We start from the raw sequence: 24,791 nt of genomic DNA, 5'->3' as shown, positions 1-24,791 counted from the left end.
TAAGCAAGGCAAAGCGAGGAAGGTTATATTGCTATTTCCATGTTATACTTGTTCTGTGAATAAAACGATGACTTCAATGTCTAGGGCTAGTAATCTGGCAACTTTCATCACCAATAAATTTCCATACAATTAAAAATACAGTCTCCAGTTCTGGGGTCTTGTACAGGCCCTCTTTGCCACCAACTATCAGCAGATTTCCTCATGGTGGTGAATACTCACCTGCCTTAGGAAGCATATCAGGTGTGTGGCTGGAGGACAGAAAGCATGACTGAAGCATGCACAGGTGCTCTCCAGAAATTCTCCATTTGCCAGAAAATCCCCTTGGAACTATTGACAGCTGGGCACAAATTAGAGCTGCACTGAGTAATTGCACCTTCCCTTCCCCCCATGGCCCCAGGATCAGGGAACATGAAAATGACACATGGCCAATTTTGCCCTGCCCCTTGGGTCCTGTGCTGAGTGCAGTTCTTCTGGACCTGAGAACTGGGCCCAGAGACAGACCTGAAAAATGAATCCATATTGATTTGTGGTTTTGATTTTTCATTATCTATTATTAATTGGCATAAATATGTATTTATGTCTCAAGTTACCGGATCATGACGCAATGTTGGCAGCACAGTCCAGAGTACCGGCCCAATTTCTCCACCATTCTGGAAAGAATCAAGTACTGCACACAGGTAAGTTTTACTTGTTTATGGCACCAAGATCATCCTATGATACAAACCTCATTACCCAAAACAGAGGGAATGGATTGCTCTGATTGGCTAATTATTTTCCCAGTTCCCTTTTGTGCTTGGCCATATACTTCAGCTAGTATTTTCATTTGTGCTTCTGTACATCTATCTCATCTCACCTACCTCCACCCACCACATGCATACAATCCCTTCTATGAAAAGTGTCTGCTTCCACTCCAGCTCATCAGTAGTGAAGAGTTCTTTGATTTGTGATGGACAGGTTTCCAGAGCCCATCACAATTTCTAAGGCCCCTTACTTCACTCTTCACAGTTTTTTCAAACTTCCTGAAAGTCACAGCTGAAACTGGCTGGAAGATTGGGGGTTGAGAGGCACAGGGTTGATAAGCTGCTCGCCTTTTGGCTGGAGACCTGGATCCAAGCCTAGTTTAAGATGCAAGAGGAAATTATTAGAGTGTTGATGATCTCTGCCTACTCATTAATATCAATAAGGCATCCCAAATGACAGCCCGTGTTCAAAAGAAGCCCTAAATGAAATGTGTTGGCAAATCATAAGTAAGGTGCACCATCAGAATGGTGCCTGGAAGCTTACACAAAGCAGGCTGCACTACACAATTGCTGGCGCTAACTACTGCTAACATCATCTCACTTTTCTGAACCTTCCCTGAAAAAGTGTGTGGAAAAGTCACAACTGGACATGCTCAGAATGTAAAATGTGGATTACTGAATTCTTTGTTTCAGGACCCTGATGTGATCAACACAGAGCTGCCCATTGAGTGTGGACCAGCATCAGAGGATGAGGGGAGCTCTGTGATGTGCCCAAATAGTTCCAGTGGGATGGTCCCTTTCTTGGTGAACCCATCACTCACACCTCAGCTGGCTCCCATAACATTAGAAACCCATCATGCAGGGCATAAAGCTGGACAATGTCCACAGGAGCTGCTGGTGGAAAACCTTGGCAATTGGACTGGCAGAGGTCCAGCCTACCATGCCTCACTGATTCCAGCAGTGGGTCATGGTTCCAACAGACCTCGAACCAGAAGCTGGAATCAAGCAGTCAGCCAGCACACAGACCACACAAAACCAAAAACCTTTGGAACCCAACCTATGGATCCTGGGTGATGGAAAATATCTGTCGCTCCTGTCCCAACGCCAAACTCAAAGCAACCACAGAGCGAGAAGATTTCAGGTTTTGATGGGAACTGCAGCTCCTCCCCTAGTTCTCGGGCATCTCCAGCCTCTCCAAGCAGAAGCCCTGTCCTCAAAGGAATATCGTGGGATAGAACTGGTGAAGCTACAGACTTTCCCCTGCGGCAATGTGAATTATGCATATGATGATCTCTACTATGTCACTGATCGGCCTTCGGCTTTGGCAGTGGGTAGAGCAGGGGTGCTGAGGAGCACCAGTCTGCACAGGGATGGGAAGCCTTTTTGTAAGCCAGAGAAAAACAGCAAGAGAGAGGGAGTCTGGCCTCTCCTTGTCAGAGACCTGAGTGTTACACCAGTATAACAGGAAATGTTCCTTCAAAGGTCAGGACCTCACACTGGGAGTGTATGTATCTGAAAGGGCAAACTGGAACTCTTCTTTGGTCTCTATTTCCTCCATTCAGCTTTCAGATCCTTCAGATGGGTAATGTTTTAACATCAGAAGCGTTCTGCTGCATCCTCCGACACACTGGATTCTCAATCTAATGAGGAAAATTGCATTTGCTACTTCATTCCATCAAGAGTGTTCCCTCCTATTGAGCCAGTGCCACTGATTTCAGGATATAACTAACAATGGCATTGCTGCACTAACTCAGAGTCCAGTGGTTCATGAAAGGAATCACTCTCAATCTGCTCAGGTGAAAGAAAAAACAAAACAAACCTACCATCCAATTGTTACAGTTGGCTGGAAATGACAAACAACATAACCACTCTTTTGATCTAACATACCAAAAATCATGTGCTGTGGCAGCAGCAGCAGCAAGGCCATTGTGTTCCTCAGAGCTTTGCACATTCCAATCTATGCTGGTGCCCTGACAGGGAAGTAACCAATCAGCCACGTTTGCACTTGCTTTATCGGCAGAATACCAGAGGAACATTAAATTGAAATCAATGCTGCAACTGAGAAAAAACAGAAGAAGTGGAGGGGAAAATGTTATTTCAGGCTCCTCAGAGCCTGTTTTAAAACATGAAGAGAAAACGAATTATGCATTTAAAAATAAGATAATGGAGTGATTGCATCCCTTTGACTGGTGAAGAAAACTTGCTTCTTACCTCAGGGGCTAACTTACCTCACAGTTCCTGACCCTGGAGGTTTGGGGAAAAGTTCTAATCAATGCCCAACTACACTACATTGTGAGAACTGGACTTTTCCTTTCTTTAAATGGACTTTACCTGGGATGAACTTTATTTTTAAAAGGACTCTAGTATTCAGCAAATAGCCCTTATTACAGTGGCACCACTGCTATAAACTGAAGATTTAGGCTCATTACTGTAGAATGCTGGGCTCTTGATGTTGTTTATTTTAAATACATAATATAGAAACTCTCTGAGGTGGACTTAACTGAGACGAGATGACTGCATCTTGAGGGAAACCACCAAGAAGTGTTTTATTTGAACATAAATCTTAAATGCATCTTCATAAAGCAGGATTGGTTACTTCAGCCACCTTGGCAGTCCAAACAAGAGCTTGGTTTTATGCACCTGTCTCTCCTTGTGGGAAGTCCTTACAGCAGAATATAGTTTCTTCTTGACCTCTTAATAGTGCAGCCCAGTCGGTTAAGGAGGCAATTCCCTGTTCTGGAAGAAAGGCTTCCTACTGTAGTTTACAGATAATCTGATATTTACTGGTTAGAGCCTACCAAACGAAGAGACTGAAAAGGTAAAGCCAGCATTGGTTATATGCCCCCAAACTCTCAGAAGTGCTTGCCCTGGTGCCATTTTCTGAATCCCAGCTGCCACCGTTCAGGTAACAGGGGAGGGTTAGCTGTATGCAGGGAGGATGGAAAGGGTGCCCCAAAACTTTACTGATATGTAGAGTCTGTCCGAAGTGCAGCTGCTTCAATCATTATCTTTATGTTTAGTGTGAAAGGAGAGCCCCAAGGATACATACATGTTTCATAAAGAAGCTGTTCCCTTCAGACAGGAAACTAAAGTGTGAATACACCGAGATCTCTGCTTTACACTTCATCTATGTTTCCTGAGTGAAGAGTGGCTGCTGCATTCATAGTGGTCAGGATCACTTCACACTCCGCATAGGCGTATAGTCTGTGTACGCAATTTTGCATAACAAGCAGTCCTCCCTCGAGGAGATGGTTAACTGTAAGCACAGATTCCATTTCCTCTGCAACAATAATTCATGTGTGGTACGGAGAGGCATACAGCTGAAGTGGCTGCATTCCATTTCACACCGGCAAGAAGTGCCAGGTGTCTCCAACTCAGGGTTAAGGGCAGTCAGTGACTTACAGTTTGGCTCATGCTTCGTCTACTTTTTCCAACCACTGGCTGTAGAATGGATAGTTTCAAACACCATCAGTTCTCAGCCACTTTGGTGGCGATAGGTCCACTTCTACCAATGGAGCTTGCATTGAGAAAACCAAAATCGATGTAATGGAATTATAGATCTTGATGGCCAAAAATAATACCTCATTATGATCCTTGGTGTGAGGTAAATGGATGTGAGGATACAAGTAGCTCCCAGATGTGAGGGATTGTTCCAGGAGGAATGGGGCAGAAATGAAATGATTTAATAACTATTATTGCTTTTAAGAGGAACTTTTTCCTCCCTTGCCCAATTCTGCTGTGGTCTTCCTCTCAGAGCTCTATGCACCCTGTCATTTATCCACCTTCCACTCCCAGCTCTGAGGCCCTGCTTCCTGGCTACCACCCTTCCAGGTGGGGAGCAATGGACAGTGTCTATCCTGGGATCTCCTCAGTGCAGATCTTTAACTGACTAGCAGAGACACTGGTGAGCAATTCTTCCTCCTCCCAGAGGCTAAGCATGTTTTCTGCCTTGCTTCCAGCTCTACATGGCCAGCCCTGGTGTATGCCAACAAGGAGCAATTACCCCTCTGTCACAACTGGCCTGAACCTATAAGCCTTGACTCCCCCTGTCCCACCTCTGCTCAGTAGCATGCCTCTGCCCTGCATTCAACTGTGTCCTAGTTCAGGTGACATTCTTACTCCCCTGGCTCACTCATGACTGCCTTTTTCCACGGAGATACACTATCAAAAGTTCTTTACTATGGTGCCAACAGTTTGTGACTCACTCTCTGCTGCTGCTTTATGTTTCTCACAACTGGGAGGGGTCAAGACCTATTGCAGTGCAGTTTCTTAAGCTTTAAGTCAGCTGCAGTGGAGGTTGCACAGGGAAGGCATTTGCCCATGCTGTGGTGTGATTCAGATATTTACTTGCTGGTTCTCATCACACTTTCATGGGCCAGCTATGCCTACCCATTTTCAGATGGCACCGACCTCTATTATTCTGGTGGGATTGGTGGTACATATCCAAGGAGAAGGTGACGTATAGAAAACAGAGCCAGGGGGGGTGAGTGAGTGGGGTGGGAAACAACATACTGTCTTCCCTTGCTGGACCTTTTCCTAGTACCAAACTGCCTAGGCACGAGACTGCAAAACTGACTATGGACCAGACAGTTCTGCTTCATTCCGCATTGCAGATGACTGCAGGAGACATACGCACATTCTACCTCCACCCCACAATCCTCCAAAATTAATGCCTTTTAATGATGTGACAGTGAGGCTCAGAAATGAGCAAAGAATGCTGTGGAGTGCCTGTGTGCACTGTGGCTAGTTCACGCCAGTGCCATTCCCCCTTCCCCCCCACCCCCTTCCGATGTACTACATTGATTCCCAAATTTAGAAAGCGAGACAGCGATTAACCAACAGGTTAGTGAAGTGAGGTGGGCTAAGACTAAGATGGGACCACTATACCATCAGTGTTTCTCAGGTCCCCCTCACCACAGCATCTAGGTACCATTGATCCTAAATGTAACAACATCCAGCTCCTTCTAGAATAGAACCAAACCTCTCTCCCTCACCCTAGATAAAAACCGCTTACTTACACATAGTTGATTCTAGCTGGAGCAGGATAGAACATGGAACTGCCCGGATGGAAGTTACCACCAATAAGCGCGGGGCAGTTCAAAAGCCTCAGGTTAAGCGCACCAGTCCTATTGGAATTTCAAGGGGCCTAACTCGCTTAGCTGCCTTGGAAAATCCCACCCACTAATATTATGTACACTAGAGGAAAGCTGTTAATTCCACTCTCATGACATTGCATGTCCAATCCAAAATCTGGTTACTCTAGGCACAATTAACCATACCAATGGCACGTGCACAGTCATGAGGGCCTAACATACTGGAGGAGCTTGAGCCTGATAACTCATACACTCAGAATGCCCAAATTAGAGAATTACAGGTAACAGATTTTAATTGCATTATTTATTAAGACACTTTCAGTCAATAGCGAATGACGAACCAACATTGTCAGCATCAGGCTAGGTTACCATGGTAGCTAAAGCCCCAAAGGATTTAGGTTCTGGCAGAGGAAGTGCTTAAAAATGGGACCCTTCCACACAGTCTTCAAACACTGGTGCCATGGGAATGTTGTATAAAAACCCTGCTCAGCTTGACAGGTCTTTTAATACTTAGCATTAGCTTTGCGCTTTAATATCTTAGTGTAAATGACCCAAAGGTAATTTTTTTTAAGTAGACAGGTGTATATAAATACTCTTTTCTGGCATAGTCTTAAGGGCCCTGCTCATCCCTCCTTGAAGTTAATGGGCATCTGTCCATTGCCTGAGAGTCAGATAATGTCTGAAGACATCAGGGCAGTAAAGATGTCCTTTGAGTTATGTGACAGGCACAAAGGAGACATTACACTAGCAGTACAGTTGTGGTCTGGAGGAGGTAATTTATAGCTTCCCCTCCACCCCAGGCTAGTGATTAAGATGGCTTCACACTGTGAGCGTTTAATACTGTCTTGAAATCAGGCCCTGCTTTTTTGCTCATTAGGTTTTAATCTTACACCCAACCCATTTGCTTTGATTGATGATTTATGTTGCTTTTTACAACCCCCTTATGTTAGTTTCCTCTCTAAACTGTAACACAGAGAAACCAAATGAATCAGGAGTATAACTGGTCTCTCTTTTTTGGAATTACCTTTCTACCTTGTCGCTTCCCTCTCACAATACCTTTATATCCACTTCCTCGAGTCCCTATGCTCCTTCCCCAGCTAGTTTATCTTCTCTGACACTCACTTTTAAATAAGCTTTAAGCTAAATAGGCACAGTTTAAAATACCATTGACTGAAAATGCCCTCCCTAGCCCTGCTATCATAACTCTTTCTTAAGGTTGGTTTCATTCTCTCTGGTCTTCCATCTTGGGCCAGGTCTACACTAGGAGCGCTTTGCTGGTGTAGCTATACTATACTAGGAGTGTACTCCTTGTATGGATGCAGCTTTTTCCATTACACACACACACACACACACAGTAGTATAACTGCTTCTGCGCTAAGCATTTTTGCCAGCAAAGCTATGTCAGTCACAGCCTTAACTGCCATAGGTATACTAGCAAGGGTTTGCCGTGTGAACCTGGTCTTCCTCTCTCATCCCAGCCCTGTTTACCCTTCCTACCCTAATTAGAAAAAAAAACAAATCCCATCCTTGAGGGACAATACCATTGAGTATCTCTACATTGCAATTAAATGCCCCAGCTGGCCTGTGTCAGCTGACTTGGGGCTCAGTCTCTGGGAGTGTAAAATTGCAGTATAGATGCTCAGGGCTGGACCCAGAGCTCTGGGGACCTCACAAGGTGGGTGGGTCTCTAGCCCGAGGCCCAAACATCAGCCTGCAGCTGACCCAGGCCACACTGTTTAATCGCAGTGTAGGCATACTGGTTGAGACCACAGAGCCTTGTCCCACTTCTTTATTTAACTGAATTGCTTTGATTTGTTGTTACCACGGCTTATGGCAACACTGCGCTGACCTACCCTTTGGGTCACTGTAATAAGTAGATACCAATTCTGCTTCTATGCAATTTCAAGCCAGATAAATGTATACTTCTATATTTACAATACAAAATAAGAGATGCTAACAGTGTCTATTTGGTCTCCTCTGTGTTAAAGCCAACACCATCTGGATACAGGGGAGGAGAACTAGATCTCTGTGAAAAATTGCCAGCCCAGAGCCAGATGGTTGAAAAGACAGAGCACTGCTCTTCCTCTGGTAGCACCTAGTATGGGTTCCCTGCTGGAGTTATCAGCTGCTCTGAGTGTGGAGAGATCATCTCAGCTGCTGTGAATCATTGGGTTTTAGGACCCACCAGGGTCTACAGAAACAGCAGCACACTCAGTGCTCCCACTCTCACCCCTTATGCTCATTCCAAAACAGCAGGATTCTTGGAGGATGTGACCAGTTAAGGAAGTATTTGTTCTGGTTTCTCTTCTAACATTTAGTGCTCAAGTCCTATTATATCACTCTTAGAATTCCCACATCAAACACCGTTCTTAGAATATTTCAAGAGCAACAATGACAACAAAATACAAGCTGTGGTGTGCTGTTGCCCTGCAAAGCCAATACAAAACATTTACCCATCCATCAGCACAACTACTGAACATTTCCTTATAGGAACTTCACAAGTCGTCCAACAGAAAACACTTGGAGAAATAATCTCTGCAGGATTTCTCTGTGGAGGAGAGAAAAAAAATCACACTTCAAGTATCAAACCATGTTGGATGGCTTTTTTCCCCCCCAAACTCATTTATTTGGTAACATACACACCTTGAAATAACAAGTACTTAAACGATACAGTCAGAATGTCAAAAATGACCTTGGTCATAATTGCATTGTAGTGTTCAGAACAGGATGCACTGTAGAGGATACAGGCCATTAGCTCTCAGTATCTTGATAATAACAAACAGTGGTAATATAATACAAAAAATAAGCAAGGGCCCTCTGAATTGTTTAAGGGTTTGGTCCAACTCCCAGTGAAGTCTTTTCATTTACTTCAATGGGAATTGGATCAAAACCAAAGTGACTACTTCCCTCTGTATAACATTATAAAAGAGATTTCAATTTGTACTTCTTGGGCTGAGTTTCATCTGAACTTGCATCCTTCAAGGATGGACAAAAAAAATCAGTTGTTTTTAATTCAGTTGAACTATTTCTTTGCATTTCTCTATACTGCATCTTCCCTCCCAGGATCTCAAAGCACCCTATGAACAATAATTAATGAAGCCTCACAACATCCCTGTGAGGTAGGTAAGTATTATTGTTCCCATTTTACAGATGGGAAAACTGAGGCAGAGGAAATTTGTCCATGAGTACAAAGCAAGTAAATGGCAGAGACAGGAAATAGTCTAGGAGTCCTGGCTCCCAGTTCCATGTTCTAATTGCTGTACAAAACCCCTCCCCTTTCTTCTTCATATAACTGACTCCACAGCTGACTACCAGCAAGTAGGAGATGGACTGTAGCTTCCTTCAAACTAGTTCTGGTATAGGCCAAAAAGCCACTTCAAAACGACTTTGCTACAACTATCGTTTTGAAATGGACCAAGTTTCACAGCTCTATGTCTCTTGTAATAAAGTTTCTCTTTCTGCTGTCCTCTCCAACCAGCGCACAGGAATGGATCCCTTTCCATGACAGAGCACTTTCCCCTGAGATTGTCTACTGCAAAATACCTTTTCAAATAAGAGCACTGCTGGTTTTGGAGCCATTGCTTCCGTGTTGCCTCCGACTTCCATTTGGAACTGTAGAACTGAATGGACTTGACATGAGTCCCAGATAAATCTTTGTTTCTAAATTCTGCTCAAAGGAAATTCATCACCATTTTTTCCCTAGAGCATGAGATTGCATGAGTGCAGAATGCTGGCATATGTAGTCACGAAAGAAAGAAATTTAACCCTGACTGCCCATTAAAATTAGACAGGACAAAGTTGTTAGATGAACCTTAAGTACTAATTTTGCACTTGCAGGGAGAATTGCTGCATGACCATCTCTAACTTCTGTGATTTTATTATTTTTTGTCCCTGACAGGACTGCCTGAAGTAACAATAATATACTAAAGGCCAGGGGTTTTCTCATCTAATTATCCCCTGTAAGAACTCAGATTCAAGCTGTAAAGAACAATTTGTGTTTTCTAGTCTATTACCCATTCTCTTGAATCACTGCAAGCAGGGTTGTTTTTATTAGGGCTATGGGAAAGTAGGAAAACATTTTCACCATATTTTTGGCAAATTTCACTGCAGGTCATTTTGCTGTTTTAGAATATTTCACAACTTAGGGGCATTTGGAATAAAACCATGCATGCTTTCTACCAAACACTGCATTTGCTTGAAACGGTGCCTACATTTTCTGTAAGTCATGTCCTATTTCAAGCGAACTTGTACCTTTTTCAGCTCAAAACCAGGGCCATTTTCACTGAATATAAACCCCAAACGATTCACAAACAGAGAGAAAGTTTTGAATTTTCAATGAAATATAAAAACAAATTTCAGATTTTGAGCAATTTCAGTTTTGGTGTAAAATATTCACACTGCTCTATTTCAATTGCTTCCCTGGTAGTACCTTGTAGTAGTACCTTGTATAACTGATCTTCTAGGTCACTATTGGCATGGTCAGCACTATGAACATCAATGCTTTCTTTACTGTAGATGAAAAATAACTGAGGTTATCAAGACTGACTGGGCTCCAACTAGAGTACATGAACCAAAGTTGCTTCCTTTAGAAGTTATCCTAGGCTCCTCAACCCTTAATACAACCATTACATGTACATTTAGCGCCAAACAAGAATTGTACAGTCTCATTTATCTCATTTTGCAGTGATCATTGGTGTACTGATTCCGACAGAAGCAATGAACTATTTTCAGTTATTCCAAAATTTCTGAAGTTTCTTTGACTGCGGTTGTATTGGCAAAGTGGTGATTTCTGATCAACTGAGATTGCTTAAACATCTTTTAACTTCTAAAAGCAAGTGATTTTAATGACTGCATGGTCTTGTTACATGGCTGATGGCTCCAACTTGGAAACTACATTGTCAGATATCTGGATATGGGATGAGCACAGAAATGTTAATTTGTATTGTGGTAGCACCTAGGGGCCTCAATCAGGGGAAATGGCACAGCAATCAGACCTCTAGTCTAGCTAATGGTAATACCTTGCTTTCAAAAGTGGTGAATACCTCATGCTTCCAAGGAAGAATGCCCATAATAGATATAGCCAACAGTGTAATGCTGTCTATGGGGATATAATTCTTTTCTGATCCACTCAGCCTCTGCCCTGACACTTTAGGTGTGGCAAAAGAAAGAACATGGCACCACTAGGAAATCTGACCCACAAGCAAAAAGATGGAACGTCTAAGCCCTGGTGTAAAATGGCATGTTCTAACTGGCTTGCTAGTATTTAGATGGATTTGGTTTTCTCTCTAAAATAACTAAGCCCTTGAAAAATAAAGTTTGTTCCCCAACCCACCTGCTACAGAGAGATGCCATTGACCTTCACAATGCTGTCCCAGCTGCAAGAGCAGCCCTACCACGTCACCACCTCCCAATCCCATACACAGTTTGAAAGTCACATGGTGCTAGAGACAACTGGTGCTATTTACTTAACGGGTTATCTATGGCCTCATTAGGAACTACCTGAAAATAGTTATGAATGTTCTTAGATAGAAAAGAGGATAGGCCAGGGCAGGGAGTCAGAGAAAATGTCAACAGCAGCTGTCCTTTGCAGACACTAAACCGACCACTGCCATGAACTATAATCACCCTTCTCCCCATGTTTTCTGGGCCTTGTTCCTGGGCAAGTTCTCATCTTGCACACTCTTGTAATGTAATATAACAGCTGGGGCTGGCCTTGCCTAATCTGTAACATACATGGCAGCCTAGGGACTTGGGGTTAGGGAGCAAACACTCCTGTTTTCAAAGTAATGCTATCCAGTGGAGATTCTGCTCAACTCTCCCCATGCTCTCACACAAACTGCCATTTACTCTGGTTCACTAAAGGGTAATCTAGAGTCACTTCGGTTCACCTGAAATCAGAGTCACTCCGATTTACTGTACAAACCTCTTGGATTCATGCTGGTTTGGTTCCTGAGTTTGGAGACCCTGATTCACTGAGGACTAATCCGAGGTTAATCTGATTCACTAAAGACAATCCTGAGTCACTCTGGTTCATGGATGGCCAATGCAGTCACTTTGATCATGAACAGTCTGGCTCTGAAAGCAGCTCTATTTGCACTGAAATAACCCCAGGAGTTTGGAGGGAGTTAAAGGAGTTTCCCTCTAATGGAGAGATCCCAGTAGAGTGGAAGGTTACAAAGCAGCCCCATGAGTTTGTGCGAGTCTCTTCTCATCTTTCAGTGATGCTGTCTAAGATACTAATCAAATTGTCCAATCCCAGCAGGTACCCATCCTCCCGGTTGCCTTCCTGCCAGGGGATCCTGTGGTCCAAGGTCTGCCCATCAGGGAGAAGCGTGGTCTTTCCAAAATCAATCAGCCATACATTGGCATGTCCGCTGTCATCATGCACAAAAAGTAGTGAACTTCCAATGACCTGCAGGGTAGAGATTGGTGATGATATGCACAGGTGTTATTAATGTCTCCCTGACCCTCCCACAAGCAAGGCCCCATCAGCTTTATCTGTACAGATAAATGATGGCTGCTGAGCTGCAAAGCATATACAATGACAAGCAGTGTGTCAGCTGCTCATTGTAACCGGACTGCACTGTACTGATAGAGGGGCATCGAGGAACAGGACTCCGGCAGAAAGGGAATGGGGTGAATCTTTAGCTCACTGACAATGTATCTAGGTTATCTGGGAGGGGACAAGATGCCTGGAGAGAGATCATGGCCCAAACCAATTACTGATTAACAAAAATCCTGCCAGCGGCTAAGGGGGAATTACTATCAACAGTGTAAAATAAAGGGCCAAATCTCAAAGCTTCAAACACACACGGTCTGCTAAGGACCATTGTGCCAGTCACAGCCTTGCACCTGGCATCATGCAGTGAAGTTCCTAAATCTGGCTCAACCCTGCATACCCACAAATCTCATAGCTTGAGGTGTAGTAAATACACCAATAATGCTGTGTAACTACCAGTGACGTTACTTTCTCTACAACCGTGCCTGCTAGGGGAAACTAGGGAACTTATTTACACTGGTGTAAATCAGGAGGAACTCCACTGAAGTTCTTAGTCTGAAATCAGAATCAGGTTCTGCCACTGATCAAATGAGAGACCTCACGGCACCAGCACCCCTAGCCCGACTCCTTTGGGAATCAACCAGGAGTAGAGTAGCGGTGCGAAGCCAGCACTGGCAAACCATTCCTTACAGTGAACTCCTGCTGGGGAAAGCTGGGGTTGGAGGACTTGTCACCTCTCAGCTGGAACAGTATTCTCTACTCTTGGGAAGGAGACTTGGTGGCTCGTGATATTAACACGTATTAATTCTCTGCTCAGCGGTACTCTCCTCGACCCCCTCTCTCACCAACAGGCTAGTCTAAAAGCTTATCTGAATGGCAAGCTGAGGCAGCAAGGAGTCGCCACACAGGCAGTGCTGCCCCCGGCCCCTGTGTGCTCACCCATTGCTCACCTCATGTCGTTTAAAGAAGTCTGAGGACTCGAGGATGAGGTGGATATCATGCAGACGCTTGAGGTATTTTTTCTGAAACGGGGGGGGGGGAAAAAATCCATGCACATTTTAAGGTCACTTTGGGGAGAGAAAAGAAATAATAAGAGGGAGCAAAAATCAATCGCTGGTGCAACTCCACTGAGATCAATGGTGTTATACCAAGAATAGATTTGCCACAAGCTTGTCACTTAACACATGCCCCTACAAAGGCTCACAGCTTTGCAATGCCTGAGCCAGTCTGCAGGCAGGAAAGGGGGGTCCTTGACTTACAATGGTCATTATAATGGGGAGATACTCTTCATTCTAGGACACACCCTTTAGGCTCAGATAGTCCGAAACATGTTCTAAAAACTATATTTCAGCAACCTGCATGTTCTCAAACCAATGCAGTAGTGTCGCATGAAGCAAAGGCTTACATCCCAACAAACTCAGCCTCCTGGCTCTGGAAGCAGCGGTGTCTCACCTGGCTGCAGAACCAGGATCTTAAGGCTTCAGCATCCCTCATTTCAGATAGAGGAAGTGATATATTCTGACAATCCCTCTCTCTCTCCCCACAGTGAGAAGTCTATTTTGTTAGGAGAGGGAGAATGTGGGCCAAATTTAGGGCCTGTCAAACTGTTTTCCTTACTGTCCAGCAGTTTTGATAAAGTGGGGGGAAAATGCTCCTCAAATGCTACCCCGTGTTACCTGGTACATTGTCTTTGAAGTGCTGACGTTCCACTGAGGTGGCCTGTGTGTGTGACAGTGGAATGAGACAGCAACCCTTGAGGTCATGAGACATGTTATATCCTACCCATGGAGGCCACAGCACAGGCCAGCAGGGAAGGAGTTAATATTATCCATTCAAAGACCGGGGCGTGGGAGTACAGAAGTTACTTTTCAAGCAAAGTTTCACACATGGCAACACAACGCATCAATCTCCCTCCTGCTCTCACTTCCTGGCTTTGTCTTCACCAGATTAAACCTGTGGTTCACGTTTTCTTGTTAACATGCCTTGTGTTCAGACACCAATGCTAGAGTCATGACACATCACGAGGTAGCCACTGCACTCTGAGGCAAAGGGCAAACCGCTTGTTAGCTTGTCTTTTTGCTAACTCAAGGTGTCTGCAGTGAAAACACACAGCCACAACCAAATCACAATCACCGATGGATGATGATCTGCCAACCCCTATCCATAACCCACTCCTTCACCACTCCACCCTCTAGATTTCTTTGGAAGTTTCTGGTCACGTGTCACAAAGTGGTCTGAATGAACCAGAGACTAGTACCACTCAAGACTCACCAGAATAGTTGTGTTGCCCTCAATGAATTCCATAAAAACCTGGAAAACTTGCTCCCGTGTCTTAGTTGTTTTGAAGTTTGTGTTACAAGTCCCATCAGCCCTCTGCACACAAACATGGAGAGAGAGAAAGAAGCGTTTATATCATGTATCATTCAGCCAATCAGTAAATCTTCCTGAATCATCAACAGCTCAGTCTATCTGTCATTAATCAATAGAAGTGGGTGGCTGGGTGGGAAGAGATGATAAATCAAGCAAGAGCTGAAGAGGAAGAGAGACAAAGACAGAATACCTTTGAATAACACTTGGTTTCCTGTTGACTGCACTTTCAAAAGACCTCTCAGATATTGTTAGCCTGTGGGAGGGTTTCCCTCTCACCTCACAAGGACTGCAACTTGCTAAGTGTAGTGGGTCAACCACAGGGTGCTCTTTGGCTGCATTCTCTTCTAGACTGACAAGTATACCCCCATGGCTGTGTGTGGGAGGGGATATACTGTGGTCTCTCAAACCCAGTTTGTGTTAATCCATCTCTCTTTCAGTGGGGAAACCACAGGGCTGTGGGTGGGACTCTTAATCCACAATAAAATATCTTTTCATATTAGCATGTCCTACGTCACAGAAAAGAAAGTTATTTGCTGATCATAAAAACTTGGTATTTGCAACAGCGTGGCTGTGTTTGTACAAACATGCATACCAATGTACAAAGTATGTGAGTAAATTTGCAAGGGAAAATGTGTTTGGAAGCATGTATTTAATTGCATGTAGAAGAAAGTTTAGAGTATCTGTGTATTTGGAATACAACTATACAGAGCAATGGGATGCAGACACACGTGTCTGTGAAGTTGTATGTGTATGAGATGCGTGTGTGAATCTGGGCACATCTGTCAATGTGCACTCTGGATGACCTTCTGGATGTCACCATATCTACATATGAAATTAATATTTATTTATAGAGCATCCATGCATGATACAGACCAGTAACAGCAGCCGGTAGCTTACATTTGTAAGAAGGATCCAATGTTATAAAGCAACATCCCTCATCATATTAATGAAATGAAATGCAGCATTTTCATTATAGGAGTAAATCAAGCACATAGAGACATTTGTCTTCCTCCTACAAGATAAAGTGACTGCACCAAAATTGGGTAAAATTCAGTTCTGGTCTAAGCAAGTGAAACACCATTTATACTACAGCAGAATATGGCATGTACTGTTAAACTTTTAGGATTATCATACAAGAAAGTTAACTGACTGCATGACAAAACTAGTCATAACACCCTCCCACTTCACAGACTATTTTACAGAAGAATAAACTACTTTTACTCAAGACTGTGGGCCAGATTTGAATGTGGTGGTGTAAGGCTGATCAGGCATGTGCATATTATGTAACTGAGTGCAGTAGGTAGGCAGTGGAATTGAGGAGCAATCTTAAGTGCTGTACAGTGACACACCAATGTGTACAGAGGAGTTTGGAATTTCAATCTGCTGTCTAAAAGGCATGCTAGCTGTGCATTTCTGTGCTCCCGTGACACCAGCAAAATACCAATGGGAGGACACTTGTTCTGAACACACATCCCACATGATTTTAATACTCTAACAAAGCTTTGCATGGCTACTATGTTCTAGCCAGGTAAAACACTTTTATTTTAATTTGTGGTTGCACAAGGCACTTGCTCTCATCTTTCAGAAATGCCTTCATGATTTTGTTACCCTGCCGTGGCTAGCTGGGAAATACCAAGCGTGCTTGATGCCTTTATGCTCCCATTAAATACCTCCAACTCTGAGCTATACCATCCCTTCCATTCTAGATCATCTGGCTTGTGCCTTAATCCAAAGAGCAGCTGGCGTGGCCATGCTCAAACCACAACTGTCTTCCCTGAAGCCATGCCTCTGTCAATCACTCCATCAGTCCCTTACCATACCTCCAGTGTAAGGGCTTCTCCACATGGGGGGTTACTGCACAAGCCAGGGTGTGAATCTACAGCATACAAAGGCTTGAGGCCCCATTCAAGTGCCCTCCATTACACTGCACACCTCCCCAGTTGCTGTGCCACTCTTTGTACCTTCCATCTCCTGAGCCAATGCCAGGGCTGACCACGCATGCCAGGGGAAGCAGATTTTGCCACCCTATGGGATGGTGCTGCTTGTACACTCTTCCTGCATGGCCTCTCTGCACTCCCACAGGGGGAGGTTCAGTTCTGCATTGCTTCTGCTACAGTGTTTTGGCTACATGCCACAATCTAGCCCTAAAACAATTTATCACTATTTTATTATGATATAACGCCTTCCAGGCAAGTATCTAAATTGCTTTACAAATATTAATAAATTAAAATCTCACAGCAACTGGGGAAGAAAGGAAGTATGATCATCCTCATGTAATAACTGCAGAAACTGAGAGGTTAAGTGACTTTCAGTATTGCAAAGTGAGTCAGTGACAGAATGAGAAATACAACCCAGCACTCCCGATTCCTAGCCCTATATTTTAGCCAGAAGACCATCCTTTCACAAGGAGACACAGTATGATAGACTCCATTGGCGTTTACACTAATGGAGCCATCAGCCCTGCAATTGATCACATTGTTCAGACTGTCACTTGGAGAGAAGATTCTTGCTTCTGAGGCTTGCAGGCACACAGATCAAGGGCCTTGTGCTCTAAGACAACCAAAAGGCTCCACTTATCTTTCCTGCCTCTTGCATTACAGACAAATCCAATACTGCAGTGAGTTAATAAAGGGCTGAATAAATCTTTACTTATTTCAGGGATATGGGTATGGGGTAGGGAAAGAAGATGCTGTGGGGATGGATTAACCACAAGAGTAGGTACACAGTTCAACAGGAAGGAACATATGTAGTGAATCAAATCTCATTTGGGGTCACTTAACCAAAGGGCCTCTATGTTTTCACACTCATTGGTTTTCAAATTATTGGGTAATTGTCTCTCAGCCACCACTAGATGGCATCATTAGTTCTCACTCACACACACACACACACACACACACCTTTCAAAATGGGAACCTATGAGTTTTACAGCTCTGGGGACATACAATACCAGGACTGCTCACTTATTTGAAAACAGAACTGGGATGTCACGTGATGTAACTGTGCTCCATATGACAAAGTTGTAGTTCTGTAACATTTATTTTATACCAGTCCTGGTATTTTACACACACACACACACACACACCCACACACACACACCCCAATGCCAAGAGGTTAGGGCTTGAGGTTGCTGGTAGTTGGGCAGCCTGTGTTCCAAATACTGACTTGCTGTGTAGCCTGCACAACACAAACCCTTGCCTCAGTTTCCCTATCTGTAAAATAGGATATCATCACCCAGCTAACTGCCTCATAGGGGTGTTGTGAAGATAAAAGTAATGCCTGTGGAGCTCTGCAAATATTTCATGCATGATTTAAGTGCTAAATATTGTGGTCTAGATTGTGCCATTACAGTACTGCTCCACACCAGGAGAAACTCCAGACAACATTGTGCAGTGGCCCTTAGGGCGGTGCATCATACTTCCTCAGCCAGCCAGATCTGGAAGAACCTGCTCCAGGATACATGCTATCATTGAGCATTTCCTGTGCAAGAAAGGGACAGGCTCCTTGCTCCCTCTCCCAGTCACACACCAGGCCCAGGGTAATCTGCCCCAGTGAGTCATCTGCAATGTCTAGGAGGCACTGGAATGTCTGCAGAGAGGACACGTATAGAATGCTGATTCCATCACAGAGAAGAACTAAAGACAGAGACAATTAACCTGGCATCATTACTGGATGGCTAATGGGTTAGCGAGGAAAAGCCAAAACCCATCAGAAGTGCCCAAGAGGCCTGAAAGTTCCCACAAGCAGCTGACTGCAGAATTTGCTTGACAGGAGCCTGCGTCAAGAAGCACTCATCACCGTTTGTTTTTGAGAAACGGTGCTCAGTCCCTGCAGGTCAGGGTTGTGGGGACAGTGTGGAGAAGCACAGCATTCATGAGCTTAGATACCTCATTCATCCTATAATACTAGGAGAAAGGGAAAAAGCAGCCTAGGGAAGCAGAGAAAAAGGGATAATTAAGAGAGACTTTGCTGCTACACCTGTGTGACAAAGTGGGAATGTTCTTAATGTTTTCTCTGAGTGCTGTGTGGGTGCCTGAGTTTCCCCTATGCATTTCTCGAGAGTCTAGGGGTGTGTGACTGTTGCAGAGCCCTAGGGGGGCAGTGTGATGCTGTCTGCACAGAGAATGGCCAACACCCTCCCTCCTGGCAGCTGATGGCCTGGACCCCTCCTCTGCAAAAGGTGCCAACTGAAGTGTTGGAGAACAAAGATCAGGAGATCTCCTGGCCCAGGAAAGAGACAAAAGCCGATAGGAGGGGCGGGAGAGTTTTCAGTTTGGAGCTGGCTGGGAAAATGGAGGGGAGCCCAAACAGAGTTCTGGCCTCCCTGGCTCCCCAAGATGGACCTGACTGAGGGGATCCTGTTGTCTGTACCTGCAAGACCTGTCTTGGACTGTGTTCCTGTCATCTAAATAAACCTTCTGTTTTACTGGCTGGCTGAGAGTCATGGTGAATTGCAGGAAGCCAGGGGTGCAGGGCCTTGTCTCCCCCAAATTTCGTAACACCCTGTACCTATCTCATTAACCTGGGCTTCCAGCTCTGTTATCTGACCATGTACATGTCAACAGGCTGCCAGAGAGCTGAAATGTGCTTTAGTAAAAATCCTGAAGTCAAACCAAGCAATTCTGGTAACTAACTCCTTATATGCAGTCAGCATCCCATAATGGACACTCACGTTACTTCGTCACTTTAAAAACAAAGTAACGTTAGTGCTTTCACTAGGAGCTGGATTGAGTCTCCAGGGCCCACTCAGATGAAACATCATCCCAGACCACACCTCTCCAAAGCCATAACAAGGAATTTTTGCACCCAAGGCAAGGGCCAGCTCCAGGCTCTTCGGCGGCAATTTGGTGGCAGATCCCTGAGTCCCTCTCAGAGAGAAGGACCCGCCACTGATTTGCCGCCAAAGAATGAAGTGGAGGTGGCAATTCGGTGGCAGGTCCTTCCCTCCAAGAGGGACTCAGGGTCCCGCCGCCGAATTGCCACCAATCATGGTAGACCTAAGCCTCTCCGCTTTGCACGCCCAAGGCAAGTGCCTCACTCACCTCACCCTTGTTACGGCACAACTGTCCATAGGAAAGAAGTCAAACTAGGCCAGACAAGACCAGACCAACCTTGGGAGCAAAAGCCAAATCCATACTAGCTGGGTGGATAAGCCAGCAGAGGCCTACCTATGGGTCAACCCTCAAGCAACCCTGACAGCTATCTCCAGTATCTGAAGGTCAGGATGGAGCCCTGTATTTTGCAGGTGGTTACTAATGAGACTCTGAGGTGGGATTTGCCCATGTGATGTACCCATTCAGGGTATGGGTAGGGCAAACAGACCTGAAAAGTGAAGACCGTTGGAAGTTTTCTGCAACACTGAAGTAACATCATGAGATGTAAGGACCAACCCCTTCTTGCCCGAAGAGGATTGGAAGAGGGGTTAGAGCTGAGGTCTGAACATTTGGGGTTCTGGGTCTACTGTAATTCCCCTTCTCCACATACTGGATATCAGCACAAATTGAAAGCTATTTGCCTAGATACTGAGAATGCTACATGATGTTTCCACATTGCTTCAGAAATGTGCAGGGTTGGAATAAATCTGTTTTACTTCAATTCAGTCAGAATAAATCTGTGCACTCCCAGGATGGCTACTGGGTAAAGGTGAGTAGGAGGAGGGGATTATTCCACCAGTTCAGAATTTCCCCTTATCAGTTTCACTTTCTGTCTACACCATGATGTAGCTATTTGGTTTCTTCTCTCAGTGTTCCTGCTGCTGTTCTTAGAGCAGTTAGTGTGTTCAATGGGTTTCACATATTTCTTGCTTCACAATGTTCTTCTTATCATTGCCATAGAAGCTCTAGTCACAATCAAACAGACCATGCAGCTCCAGCTAGGAAGTCACACTGTCTTTTTGGAAACCAGGCTTATGACAAGAAGTTGATTAAGCATCAAATCAGGCAAAGGAGTGAGTCCATTCAAAAGGAAAGGACAGCAGTGGAAGTCACTCACCTTAATCCCTTCTATCCTGAAGCCCAAGTTGGCACTGGAGCTGATGGTCTCTCTCCACTGCATGTAACGTGGCTTGGTCACAGCATGCTGCATGTTCTCCTCAGCTGTGGGCGCAAGAGGATCCACCTCAATCATCTTCTTGTACATGTCCTTACGCAGCTTTGGCTTCTCACGGGCTTTAGTCAGCTCCTCTTCCAGGTACGTCCTGCAAAACCAGCAGCACCCAACAAGACAGTGAGAACCCCCTTGGAATCTGAAACAATAATACCACCTTGCATTTTGCCGCCATCTTCCAGCATGGGATCTCAAAGCACTTTACCAGCGATAACGGACTAAGCCTCACTCATTACACTCCAGCGAGGAAGCTACTTTTCATCACCACCCCCATTTTACAGATGATGAAACTGAGAAACAGGGACAAAGTGACTTGCCCAAAGTGACTTAATGAGTCTGTGACATAACCCAGGACTTCTGATTCTCTATTTTTGCTCTAATTACATCCTTACCTATAACTAAATCCTACAGCCCTCCCCTGGTTACAGGGATCGGGAGAAACACTGGATTCCCATTCTGCACCATGACAAAGGAAAGCAAAGCTCAAATAGACCAGCGGTAGTAAACCCAGGACTGAATGACCCTGATGGAGACTGAATGCCTCTCTCAGCTCAGGAGAGAGGAAAAAACTAACTCCAGGCATGGCTACTTTTTGAGGCCCCTGAAGCCTTGTGAGGCTACACACCCCACACATTGCACAGAACAGGACAGAAAATAACCCTGCAGTTGATTAAAAAGAGAAAACATGTAATGCAAATTATCTGCTGGACCAGAGCTCATAGCAAAGGGTGGCCCAGGGTCAGATTGAGAGGGTGGGAGGGGATGGGGGAAGCTCTGCCCATGTGAGTTACCACTCACTGTCGATTTTGCAGTTATTCAAAACAGAATTGTGCGTGCTTTCTGAGCTCCAGTGGGTTGCTTGAGCTAGTCTCTCCCTCACTGGAACTTGAATATGCCCACTAGCTCTTCTAGGCTCCTTGACTACGGAGAAATAAGTGGTAGCATCTCCCAAACGCCACCCCTGTGGGTCACTAAAATGACAGTCACCTTGTGCAGTGAAGACATAGCCTGTTAGCCCAGGTGATTGGCACCCCAGTCTGAGCACCCGGGTTAGCCTCCCCCTCGTGAAAGCGTTCTTAGAGCAGAGCCCTTCTCATGTTACTGCATCCTCAGAAGTTTCTGCACTTGCCCGGGTGTGTCTGGGGGCATATCACCTGGTTCTTTGTGAGGAGATGCTCCAGAATTCTTCCCCAGTATTTGTGGGAGAACCTGTCTGTTCTGGGGGGGGGGGGGGAGGGCGCGCATAGGAAGGCACTGAAGGGATTTAGCCGGCATCCTTACTACAAAGTGGGCAAGTTCCAGCCCAAGATAAAGTGGAGCTCGGACTTTAACCCCCAGCCAAGTAAGCTAGCATGATCTTAAAAGCATCTCCAACCCCAAATTTGCTGTGTTTACTGGGTAAATGGGAGTAGGGGGTTGGGCTGAGACCTGGATAAAAGCCTAAGCTAATTGTGCAGCGAAGACTTTCAGAGTAAACTATGCAGAGCTGGGCACAATTTCCGTCCTTTCTGTCTATACTAGACTTTTTTTAAAATCTTGAGTTAACTGACTAAAAGTTTACATGAGATACTTAACATGCTTGTTATGGCTCATATGGACACTCCCTCTGCATTAAGAACTTGAGTTCACTGACAATTAACTCCAGGTAAAGAAGTCTAGTGAATCATCTGAGTCACCCGTTCACTGAGATGCATGGGACAGTTCACACTTCTCAGAGTCATTGTTCCAGGCTCTCTGCAGACTTGTTCATTTATTGGTGAGGCTTGGTTCATATTTTTTGAGGTTTTCTTCACAGCCACAACAACTAGACACTTAAAAATGCAAGCACAGATTCTGGAGAACAAGACAGCAGAAACAGAGAGGTGGTTACCAGACCCTGACTATCAGTCCTGTTTTCTCAGCCAGGAATAGCTGTACTCCCAGGACTCACTGGTAGCTTCGGAGAAGAGATGTCAGGTTACAATTCAGTTATCCATGTTTGGGAAGGGAATTTGACGCTTGATTTTTGAGCGATGTTTTGTACTCAGAATGGTTAATAAACTGGCCATAAGTAAGCTATGTCACATGGGTTGTTTTTTTCTTTACTCTCCCTAAGTCAAGTCCTATCAGGCAGGTGCTAAGTAAGCTCACATCAATGCGCCCCACTAATAAGTCAGACTTGACCAAGATAGCATTTAAGGAGAAGGAGGAGGAGGAGGTCAGCGTCCAGAGGCCAGGTAGGTCACACTACTCCAGGAATGACCCCACCCTTGACCTGGGTAGGGCCACCCTATGTACAGACTAACGCGGTTACTACTCTGAAACCTATGTGAGAAATCATCCTCCTTATGAGCTTCAGGAAATCTTCCAAGCAGAGATTTCCCACTGCACCAACGTCCATGTGATGTGTTTTGGGAATAACACCAACTAACTCATGTCACTAGTATGCCCTCTGCCCAGGCTTCAACCTGAGTCCCCAGAAATGAGTGCTTCATCCATCCTGCACATCACCCCCAGCCCACCCATTCCCCAAATTAACCACATGTACTGTATATAGAAATCAGGGTCCTTTTCATGTCTCCCACCTGATCCCCATCTTACAGTCCATGACACAAGGCCCTTCAAAGTCAGCGAGCAAGTCATCCAGTTGAATGTATTTCTCGCCATCTCTCTCTACCACCCCATGGAAGGCAGGGACACAGGAGCGCAGAGGATCTTTCATCAGCAGCTCAAAGCACTCCTTTTCATTCTCAGAGAAGCGCTTCAGAATCGTATCGCTGTCAGCTGCCTTGAAACTCCCTGCAAAAATCGACACATGCTGATAAGGCCAGTCTTTGTAAGAGGGAAACACCTGCACTCCCCTTTCACTCACTTCACTCTCGTGCACCAGATATAGAGTTCCCCTGAACAGGAAAGATAACACACTCCTTGTAAAAAATAAAAGCACCCAATGCAAACACAGCTATTGGCTGTGAAAGTCCATTTGGACAAGTTCCCATACAGGAATTTATTGCTCCAAGGAGTATGGCTGGGCCAAGTTATGTTTTTTCCATGCTAAAGTATTCATAAGAGAATTAACATATCTAGCTGTGTTAAAACCCACAGGAAGTATAATGGGCCAGACTGCATTAATATGCTGACAGCTGGGCTCTTTTTAAAACTATCCAATGTTTCCAGTATGGGCTGTGCTCCTGAAACCAGCCCAATGTCGTACCTGCAGTGCTTGCGAGTAGCAAGGTGGGGATCAGTTCCTGATCATTAAACAGCAGCAATCCACAGCCAGGAGCCAAACACTGCCTCTTTAATATATACATCCCCAACACATACACCTCCACCTACTGTAATTCCTTTGGAGCCTTGCTAATCTACAGGTGCAAAGCGTAGCTCAATTGTTTTACAACGCTGGGTTTGCATGGTATACAGTGTAAACTATACAGTGCTTTCAGGTAGACAGTGGAAGTGATTAGACTACAGCAGAGGAAGCCATGCTCCAGTCCTGCAGAATGGTAATAACATCCGAGGAGAGAGATGCGTTAGTCCACATGGCCTGAAACAAACTTGGGCCCTAAAGTTAGAAGCTTAACACCAGCTCTGCCTCACTTTCACTCTTTATCACACCATGACCCTGCACATTCAGCCATTACACTGGTCCTTCTCTGATGTGCCCCAGAATCCTCTGCACCAGTGCATCAGATGAGGTGCCTGGTGTAATGCTGACCAGTGTTTCAGTTCATGGAGAACTCCTGGAATCAGAGAAGACTAGCTGCAATGATGGGTCAAATCCTCTTCCGGAAACTCAGATACAAGGGAACTGGAGCAGATTCATATCCCTGCTCCTTCTCCAGACAAGTGCTGGCAACCACTATACTGGCTCCTCCCACCCTCACCCCATCCAGATTGCTAACCACTGTGCTAGCACTTTGGGAGTAGGGAACGTGTAGGAATCAATTGAAACAAGAGAGAAGCAAATCTGATGGCACCTCCTTGTATTTTGCCTTATGAATAACC

At 44.9% G+C, this 24,791-nt stretch overlaps 2 protein-coding genes across 4 annotated transcripts in view; one reads left to right on the top strand and one right to left on the bottom strand.

The window, feature by feature from the left end:
* The window catches only part of LTK (leukocyte receptor tyrosine kinase), a 163,375-nt gene extending 157,312 nt beyond the window's left edge, over positions 1–6,063 (top strand). Inside the window, 6 exon segments of the mRNA XM_030559520.1 lie at positions 587–677; positions 1,434–1,671; positions 1,674–1,876; positions 1,878–1,944; positions 1,947–1,964; positions 1,967–6,063. Coding sequence (XP_030415380.1) covers positions 587–677; positions 1,434–1,671; positions 1,674–1,876; positions 1,878–1,944; positions 1,947–1,964; positions 1,967–2,202 — 853 coding nt within the window. The 3' untranslated portion in view covers positions 2,203–6,063.
* A 2,248-nt stretch (positions 6,064–8,311) lies between these two features.
* ITPKA (inositol-trisphosphate 3-kinase A) overlaps positions 8,312–24,791 on the bottom strand; it is a 54,247-nt gene continuing 37,767 nt past the window's right edge. Inside the window, exons 3-8 of one of the 3 annotated variants that reach the window (XR_004000007.1) lie at positions 23,369–23,582; positions 20,691–20,895; positions 14,604–14,705; positions 13,283–13,354; positions 11,757–12,245; positions 8,312–8,381 (exon numbers count right to left, since the gene is read on the bottom strand). Coding sequence is in view for 2 of the 3 variants with exons in the window: in XM_030559522.1 (XP_030415382.1) it covers positions 12,042–12,245; positions 13,283–13,354; positions 14,604–14,705; positions 20,691–20,895; positions 23,369–23,582 (797 nt within the window). In the remaining variant the exon portion in view is untranslated. Of the gene's footprint in view, positions 8,382–8,414; positions 12,246–13,282; positions 13,400–14,603; positions 14,706–20,690; positions 20,896–23,368; positions 23,583–24,791 lie in introns of those variants that run through there. The other 2 variants (XM_030559522.1, XM_030559523.1) reach the window with 2 other exon arrangements.

This window comes from Gopherus evgoodei, chromosome 4 (genome assembly GCF_007399415.2).
Source record: "Gopherus evgoodei ecotype Sinaloan lineage chromosome 4, rGopEvg1_v1.p, whole genome shotgun sequence".
NCBI lineage: Eukaryota > Metazoa > Chordata > Testudines > Testudinidae > Gopherus > Gopherus evgoodei.
The sequence above is the reverse complement of the archived record's forward strand: the minus strand, read 5'-3'. Positions and strand labels throughout refer to the sequence as shown.